This window comes from Neoarius graeffei, chromosome 27 (assembly GCF_027579695.1).
Source record: "Neoarius graeffei isolate fNeoGra1 chromosome 27, fNeoGra1.pri, whole genome shotgun sequence".
NCBI classification, from domain to species: Eukaryota; Metazoa; Chordata; class Actinopteri; order Siluriformes; family Ariidae; genus Neoarius; species Neoarius graeffei.
This window is the reverse complement of record NC_083595.1, coordinates 3,002,568-3,012,567: the sequence shown is the minus strand read 5'-3', so window position 1 is coordinate 3,012,567 and position 10,000 is coordinate 3,002,568. Positions and strand designations below refer to the sequence as shown.

At 45.2% G+C, this 10,000-nt stretch overlaps 1 protein-coding gene across 1 annotated transcript in view; it reads right to left on the bottom strand.

Moving 5' to 3' along the window:
- lrp1ba (low density lipoprotein receptor-related protein 1Ba) overlaps positions 1-10,000 on the bottom strand; it is a 453,831-nt gene that overhangs the window by 7,572 nt on the left and 436,259 nt on the right. Inside the window, exons 99-100 of the mRNA XM_060911172.1 lie at positions 8,302-8,378; positions 2,480-2,570 (exon numbers count right to left, since the gene is read on the bottom strand). Of these exons, the coding sequence (XP_060767155.1) occupies positions 2,480-2,570; positions 8,302-8,378 (168 nt within the window). The remainder of the gene's footprint in view (positions 1-2,479; positions 2,571-8,301; positions 8,379-10,000) is intronic.

Below are 10,000 nucleotides of genomic sequence, written 5' to 3'. Positions count from 1 at the left end.
CGGGGTCGTCACTGTCATATTTTTCATTTCTAAATTCTCCACACATTCTCTATTGGGGACAGAGGGGACACGCCCTCTTCTTCCACAGCCACACCTTTGTAATGTGAGCAGAATGTGGGTTTGCATCGTCTTGTTGAAATCTCCCTGGAAAAGACGTCGTCTTGAAGGCAGCAGATGTTGCTCCAAAATCTCAGTGGACTTTTCTGCATTAATGCTCCATCACAGAAGTGTAAGTTACCTTTACCAAGGGCACTGACCCAACACCATACCATGACGCACCCTGGCTTTTGGACTTTTTGGACACATCCTGGCTTTTGGTCACCACAGGCTTGCTCATTGGGGATAAAATTATCTCATGTTTAAAGTCTTTAATTTCCTGTAAAGCTGCTTTGCAACAGTGTCTATTGTTAAAAGCGCAATACAAATATACTTGACTTGTTCCTGTAACAGTCTGGATGGTCCTTTTCCTCTTCAGAGAACACGGCGTCCATTTCTTCCAAAAAAGACCTGGAATACTGATCTGTCTGACCACAGTACCCGTTCCCACTGCGTGATGGTCCATCCCAGACGCCTCCGAGCCCAGAGAAGTCGACGGCGCTTCTGGACACAGTGAATACAAGGCTTCCTTTTTGCACCAGTAAAGTTTTAACTGGTGTTTGTGGATGTAACTCCGTATTGTAGCTTGATAAAGGTTTTCCAGAGTAATCCCGAGCCCATGTGGTTCTATCAGCTGTAGATAAATGATGGTTCTTGATGCCGTCTGAGGGATCGGAGATCACGGGGGTTCAGATTAGGCTTGAGCCCTTTACTCACTGAAATTCCACCAGAGTCCTTGAATGGTTTAATGATATTCTGCACCGTAGAGGGTGAAATATCCAAATCTCTTCCTATCTTTCTTTGAGGAACATTGTTTTTAAACATTTCAATAATTTTCTCACGCATTTGCTGATAAACTGGAGATCCTCGGCCCGTCTTTACTCCTCAAACACTCGGCCTTTCCTGGAGACTGATTTTGTACCAGATCACGATTACAGTCACCTGTTTCACATCACATCATTATTTAACAGTCGTACCTTATCACTTGCCCTAAATGTCCTCCGTCCCAACCTTTTTTTGGAATGTGTTGCAGGACTGAAATGCAGGAATGGATGGATATTAACGAATAAAATAATGTTGACCAACAAAACATGAAAAATCTTGGCTTCATTCTGTCTGTAATCAAAGTCAAAGTACATTTACAAATCACTGCTTTCTTTATTTATTTGCATTTTCCAGAACTAAGTCATGTCTCAGATGTTCCACTCCATTAAATCTAACTCTAAACAGTTAAAATAGGAGATGTGTCATTCTTCGATAAATTAAACATTAGAATAAGGGGGGGGGGAGGTGTTGGGTATCGTTTGAATGTTATTGATTCCGATTCTGCTTATTGATTCCACATTTTGATTCAGTATTAGTTAAAAAAGAGGTTAATGTTGAGACAACAAAACTTAACTTTTCACCATTTGCTGCGGTTGATCTTTCACGCTGTTGTGACGTTAGCCGTGTGTGCTAGTTCATATCTAAACAAATGAACGCACTGCTGCGTTGATGCGTGACAATCACAGACAGGTCCTGGCAGAGAACTACAGTATGTACAGCACTTTCTTGCAGATATGTAGCCTGTGTTTGCAGTAATAAAGGGTCATCACAGAACCAATAAACAGGACCGAAATTCTCTCTTATTTACTGGCACCCGCTACTTGGCATTTTGGATTTGGTTCTAAATTAGAACTGGGTTTCTGTTCCTCACCCTGTTGAGATAAAGTACAGCTCTGTAATGTGATGTATAATGGCTGTGCTGTGGAAGGGGTGATGCAGAGCGAGCTGGTCCTGATAAAAAATAAAATGAATCCCGACAGAGTGACTCACCCGGGGGATGAACCCTGAAGGGTTTGGGTTACTTTGTGACACATTCTCCTGTTTATTACACGACTACTTCCTCAAGAAATCAATCATGTGACATAAAATATTGATATAAAAATCATTTTATTGCTTCCACTAATGACGTGATCCAGAGTTACAGAAATAACAGACTGGGGGCGTCGTGGCTCAGGTGGATAAGGCGCCATACCATAAATCCGGGGACCCGGGTTCGATTCCGACCCGAGGTCATTTCCCGATCCCTCCCCGTCTCTCTCTCTCCTGCTCATTTCCTGTCTCTACACTGTCCTATCCAATAAAGGTGAAAAAAGCCCCAAAAAATATCTTTAAAAAAAAAAAGAAATAACAGACTGTAGAATGCTGTAATCGACCAATCAGAATCAAGTATTCAACAAAACCGTGTAATAAAAGTGGAATAACACACTCAGGATCGTGCTGTTATTGGAAAATAATCCACTTTTGAAGACGTGTGTATCAGAGCAGCAGGTGAGGGAAAGGTTTATTTCAGATGCGCACTGTATTATTTCTGTGTGTGTAGTTTGTTTTAAACTCTGACCTTTGGTGTCGTTTACAGATGAGGAGACCCACTGTTACCATGGCAATGATAAACACCAGCAGAACCAGAGGCACGATGATGCCGATGCTCCCTGCCACACACACACACACACACACACACACACACACACACAGGAGAAAAAGGTAAAGAATTTGGACATCAGACATCATCAGACTTCCTCCTGAGGTATCATAAAAACAATGTGCTACAGGAGGATGGAAACAAGAATGTGTTATAAATGATGAATGTTCAGGTAAATCTATGACACTTTGATGACATCATCATATTGATCGACTCTGGGTGCGTGTCCACATGGCGTTTTATTCTGAGTCTCAGCATCCCTGTGTAGCCGCAGACAGAAAGTGCTGCACGCCACGCCTTTTTCACAGAGCTCCGCCTTTCTTGTGCAGCTGCTCCGAGCGCTTCAAGTTGAAAATCTCTGAACTTTTCAGAAAGGCACTGGTGTCATCACTGTCACTCATAATACGGTGAGGGTGTGGTTAAGATATTGTTTCCATAGAAACGAATCCCGCGTACAGCGTGGGAGTGCTTTGTTGATGACGCACAGGGATAAAGCGCTCCCTGGAGACCTGCGAGTGTTTTTCTGCCAGAGAAAAGGTTATATGGACTCACACCCTAACAGAACAGTTCCATGGTGTGGGCTGTATGGGTCATGTGCATCGTATTCAGAGTCAGCGACTTAAAGATAAAAGCGACGTCAGTATTTCTGTGGGTAAAGTTCCTGGGGTTCAGAGTCAGTTACGCAGCTGATTTTCTGAGCTCCACATTCAGATTATTAAAATCACCTGCGTATCGTTCTCACCTCCACAGTTTTTTTTTAAGTTGACAGAGTTTTATAACAGCGTCTAGACCACACCCTTAAACAGACACTCCCCTTTAAACCTGAAAACAATCAGGGACAGAAAATACAGACTGAAGAAAGAAATCACTGTTTTTCTTTGCACTAAACTCTTTCTGGTGTCATATTTATGTTCTTAATTATGTCCTTGAATGACATTCCATTGCGTGTGTGTGTGTGTGTGTGTGTGTGTGTTTACAGACAAAACATAAATATCAGTGTGGCATATTGTGGTTCCATCAGGACTTCACGCTGCTCCTCACTCGAGCTGAGAAACGTGCGCTTCTTCTCAAGACATACCTGCCAACCTTGAAAAAACGTTATGAGTACAATTTTACAATTTCATGAGTATCCCCCCCCCCACACTCGCGTCAACCTCACCCCAACCCGGTGCGCATGCGCCCCCACAGACCACAACCAGCAGACAAAAAACACACTTTCAATCCAGTTTTATTGACTGACCTTGGGAACATAGTCCAGTTTTGTAAAACATTCCTATTGACAGACTTTGGGAAACTGTTATTGACGGCTCTTGGGAACTTCCTTCCGTTTTGAAAAGCACAACAAACATTAAATACATGTGCAAATGAAATGAAATTAAACCAGAGCCGCTCTTTCAAAATAAATAACAACACATTAAATTAATACAGTATGTAAAAAAGGCACTTTCAACACAAAACATGGTCTGCACAAATTTCCCATGCAATTGGTTTAGACTTTTGCATTTTTTAACGTTAATGCATTATACAGTAAAAATATTGCATTATACAGTACACTGCAGTATTTTGTAGTACGCCTTTTTCATGTGTAAACTATTGCATTTGCATTCGAAATATTGCATTTACTGCAGTAATACTGTATAAAAAAGCATTTGATACTGCAGTACCACGCAGGTTTTTTCATAAGAGGGATGACCAATTTTCGACTTCACATCATCTGCAAACATTCTAGGCTACCATTCACAGAAGTTACCAACTGCGCTTAACATATACAACACGCAACGTTTTGTTGAGCACATCAATAAAGTGGTCCTTATCATAGTGATTCAGTGAGAGTGCGAGAGGAACTGTAATCAGGTTTTGTTGGTTACCGCATCGAATATGCAACCTCGAGTGACGGCTTCGAAGTTAAATGAAGAACTAGCCTGTACTGCTGGTGTTGTAAATGCACAAAATAACGGCTAGGAAGCTAGAGTACACGTGAAACACAACCGTTTCTGTTACAAATATAAAAATGACGTCTCTAACCGACGTTTCAAGCCCCGACTCGCTCTCGCCACCTGGCTGCACTGCTGCACTCAAGTCAGAGACGCGAAGGAGGAAGGGGAGGGGCTGAAGAGGGCAGAGCCACACGCTCTGGAAGAGGGGCGGGGGGAATTGGGCAAAGCGTTCCATTCTGGCTTTGAATTTTCTCACAGATCAGCGGTATCAACTTCAGCGAGAACTTGACTGAAATGTGAGTTCGGACGATATGCGTACTTTTAAATGTGAAAACGTACAGTCGTACAATGAGGTAAAAATTCGTAGTGGCTACGCAAGATGCGTACAGGTTGGCAGGTATGTCAAGCTCAGAATCGAGTGTAACTCAGACACACCCCAGTTTTAGACAAACTCCACCCCCACACGTGTAACTTCTGTATCGTGTTTCAGTGTGTAGTTGCGTCTGAGCTCTGAGTGCTTATGTGTGTGGTTTCACTGCGTGCTGATCTCCACTCTGACACACGAGCTGAATACAACGTTCATAAAACTCTCTCTTCATAAAGTCATTGTTGCTCCTCATCTCTGGTGTGTGGTGGAGCTGCACATTAGGCTGCATCAGTTGCCCCCTAAAAATGAAAAGTTCCTCCGATCATGATGCATTTTTGTTTTTATGTTCCTTTTGGTAAGAAAACACACTGGGTGAAATATTTTGACAAAATTCAAAAGTTTAATGGTGGCACCAGGAGCTCAAAGTTATGGAAAAAGCTGCTATTTTATGACTTTTATGACAAAATTTCGATCACTTTTCATGAAACATTATGGCACCTTATAGAGTATACCAAATATCTTAGATACACATTTTTAGTCCATATTCTAAATATATTATCAAGCACAGTTTGAGTTTTAGCTGTTCATTGAATCATTGTTCAACTACTTTTAAACAATACAAATGTATTATGAATCACATTAATGATTCTCAATCCCTTGCAAAGGTTCTTAACATGATCTCTGGCTCACAAGGAATCAATAAATGGAGTCCAACATTGTGACTCAAACCTTATGCGAAAACATAAAATAAGCGTTTTTTGGCAAAAAAAGAACCTCATGGTGCCACCATTAGACTTTTGAATATGGTCAAAACATTTTACAGGATGTCTTTATTGGTGAAAAGGAACACCCAAACAAAAATGCATCAGATTTTATGAAAGTGAGGGCAACTGATGCACCCTACTGCACATAGGATGATATTTCATTCCAGTCAGCTTTTCCACATCAAATTAAGTTCTGAGTTCTGAGTATTCTCACTCGGACAGTCTCACAGCTCCATGAGATGCGTCTCTTCCACAGAGCGCTCGCTCCTTCACTGGACTGATCTCCATTTCACTCGTTGTTCAGATGCTATTCTCAACAAGAGCGCTCTGAGAGCACGATATTCCCCGCTGGCAACTCGGCCATAACTCTGATAAAATGCGACTGAATTGAACAAAATTGCAATATGCATATTACCGACATATAACAAAGAATCCTGTCAAGTTTGGTGAAATTCCTCCAAAAATTGTAAGAGGAGTTGATTTCAGAAGGTGAGCATCCTTCCCGGGACGGACAGACAGACGGACATCACCACGACATAATCCCCCTTCTGACCTTTCGGCCAGCGGGGGATAAAAAATGACTTTTCGAACTGTTCAGGACTGCTTTAGTTTGCTGAACAATTTATTCCATAGAAGCAGTCCATGGTGGTTAGAAATTAAATGCAGGGTCAGGGGATAATCCCTCACTGATGACTTGGTGATAGACAAGGGGACAGGTTTAAGGTTACTACTGAAAAGCACTCTCTCTCTCTTTCATGCTCTCTCTCTTTCGCACTCTCTCTCTCTCCCTCTCTCTCTCTGCAATGCTGTTAAATATCACTCTCCTCTTCACTATCTGAAGGTCCTGCTGCTGATTTAAACATGGACATTACTGCATCTCGGGGAAATACAGGAGAATCATACTGCTGGAAATGTCAACTGTCAATGCAGAAACATCCAACAGCAGGACAGGTGAGCGGTCAGTGAGGGGTCAGTGAGGGGTCAGGAGAGATCAGTGAGGGGTCAGTGAGGGGTCAGTGAGGGATCAGGAGGGATCAATGAGAGGTCAGTGAGGGATCAGTGAGGGATCAGGAGGGGTCAGTGAGAGGTCAGTGAGGGGTCGTGAGGGATCAGGAGGGGTTGTGAGGGATCAGTGAGGGGTCAGTGAGGGCCCAGTAGGGGTCGTGAGGGATCAGTGAGGGGTCAGTGAGGGGTCAGGAGGGATCAGTGAGGGGTCAGTGAGGGGTCAGGAGGGATCAGTGAGTGATCAGTAAGGGGTCAGTGAGGGGTCGTGAGGGATCAGGAGAGATCAGTGAGGGATCAGTGAGGGATCAGGAGGGATCAATGAGGGGTCAGGAGGGATCAGTGAGGGGTCAGTGAGGGGTCGTGAGGGATCAGTGAGGGGTCAGTGAGGGGTCAGGAGGGATCAGTGAGTGATCAGTAAGGGGTCAGTGAGGGGTCGTGAGGGATCAGGAGAGATCAGTGAGGGATCAGTGAGGGATCAGGAGGGATCAATGAGGGGTCAGGAGGGATCAGTGAGGGGTCAGTGAGGGGTCGTGAGGGATCAGGAGAGATCAGTGAGGGATCAGTGAGGGGTCAGGAGGGATCAATGAGAGGTCAGTGAGGGATCAATGAGAGGTCAGTGAGGGATCAATGAGAGGTCAGTGAGGGATCAGTGAGGGATCAGGAGGGGTCAGTGAGGGGTCGTGAGGGATCAGTGAGGGGTCAGTGAGTGGTCAGTAGGGGTCGTGAGGGATCAGTGAGGAGTCAGGAGGGATCAGTGAGGGATCAGTGAGGGGTCAGGAGGGATCAGTGAGGGGTCAGGAGGGGTCAGTGGGGGTCAGGAGAGATCAGTGAGGGGTCAGGAGGGGTCAGGAGAGATCAGTGAGGGGTCAGTGAGGGATCAGTGAGGGGTCGGGAGGGATCAGTGAGGGATCAGTGAGGGGTCAGGAGGGATCAATGAGAGGTCAGTGAGGGATCAGTGAGGGATCAGGAGGGGTCTGTGAGGGATCAGTGAGGGGTCAGGAGGGATCAGTGAGGGGTCAGTGAGGGATCAATGAGAGGTCAGTGAGGGATCAATGAGAGGTCAGTGAGGGATCAGTGAGGGGTCAGGAGGGATCAGTGAGTGATCAGTAAGGGGTCAGTGAGGGGTCGTGAGGGATCAGGAGAGATCAGTGAGGGATCAGTGAGGGGTCAGGAGGGATCAGTGAGGGGTCAGTGAGGGGTCGTGAGGGATCAGGAGGGATCAGTGAGGGGTTAGGAGGGATCAATGAGAGGTCAGTGAGGGATCAATGAGAGGTCAGTGAGGGATCAGTGAGGGATCAGGAGGGGTCGTGAGGGATCAGTGAGGGGTCAGTAGGGGTCGTGAGGGGTCAGTGAGGGGTCAGTGCGGGGTCGTGAGGGGTCAGGTGGAGTTCAGCATTATAAAGACAATAAAACACCAAACACATGGAGAAGAGCACCACGATAATATAACAATATTACACTGAGACATAGTACACTGAGGAGGAACGGATGGATGGTGGGATGAAAGGGCAGATAGATGGATGGATGGATGGATGGATGGATGGATGGATGGATGGATGAGTGAATAAATGGATGGGTGAGTAGAGGGACGGCTGGAGGGGGGAATAGACGTGCGTGTGTGTGTGTGTGTGTGTGTGTGTGTGTGTGTGTGTGTGTGTCAGCACTCACTCCCACTGATGATGTCACTCCTGCTGTTGTTGGTTGAAGATTTCTCACACTGAGTGCCGGTCCAGTTCACTGAACACCTGAAAACACAAACCACACCCACTTTACTCACCTGAGTCCAGAAATCCCAAACAATGCCCGCTTTACCCATAAGCCATGGAATCAAAGCCATGCCCAATTCACATACTTTAAAAACAACAACCACCCTTAAACACACACAACCAAGACTGAAACCCAACCCACCTGAAAACAAGTCTCACTGACTCCACGCCCACATCACCTACAGACATCAAAGACTACCAACACTGTAAACAACAACAACAACAACAACCCCAAAATTTCCCAGAATTACTAAGGTCTGGACCTCAGCGTCCTCGTACCTAGGTATGGATATGGTTTAATTATGTACTAAAGAGGAGGCACATGTTTGAAGCATGAACCTGTTTGATATTCATCACACACACACACACACACACACACACACAGCGAGTGGGTGAAATCAGTGTGAAATCACTCAGTTCACCCAGGACAATCTGCCTCACATCGGGGTGAGTGAGCACTTAATGCCACTGCAGTGAGGAGAAACAGGAAGTGCCATGTGACAGAGTGGATGAGGATGCAAACGCGACACTCAGTTTTCCTCAAAATGTCACGCATTGATGGCTTTTTTCTGCTTTAGCACACCTGCTTCATCTCATCAAGCGCTTCATCAGTCTGAGTGCACTACAGAGAGCAGTCTTCAGTGCCATTTACTCTGAAGTGATTATGACTGTGTTCTACTTCCTGTGAAGGCCACACCCTCCACACTGAGGGTTTGTATGGCGAAGTGATGGAAAGTGCCAGCGCTTTGAAGTGCATGACAACATCGGGGTTCAAAGGCTAAGTGTTCTACGGTTGCTCACGTTCTGAGACGTGATAAACACGTGACCTAATAAGTGAAAAGAAAACATCCTCCACGCTGCCACTGATTTCACCCAGCAGGTACACACACACACACACACACACACACACACACACACACACACACACAGACACACACACACACACACACACACAATTACAAACTCACTCAAACTCACTCACTCACACAATCACACACACACACACACACACACACACACACACACACACACACACTCAAACCCACACACTCACTCACTCACTCACACACACACACACACACACACACACACACACACACACACACACACAATTACAAACTCACTCAAACCCACACACTCACACACACACACACACACACACACACACTCACACACACACACACACACACACACACAATTACAAACTCACTCAAACTCACTCACTCACACAATCACACAATCACACACACACACACACACACACACACACTCAAACCCACACACTCACTCACTCACACACACACACACACACACACACACACACACACACACACACACAATTACAAACTCACTCAAACCCACACACTCACACACACACACACACACACACACACTCACACACACACACACACACACACACACACACAATTACAAACTCACTCAAACCCACACACTCACTCACTCACACACACAAACACTCACACACACCCTCACATAATTAGGAACTCACTCACACCCACTCACTCACTCACTCACTCACTCACTCACTCACTCACTCACACAATCACTCACTCACTCACTCACTCACTCACTCACTCACT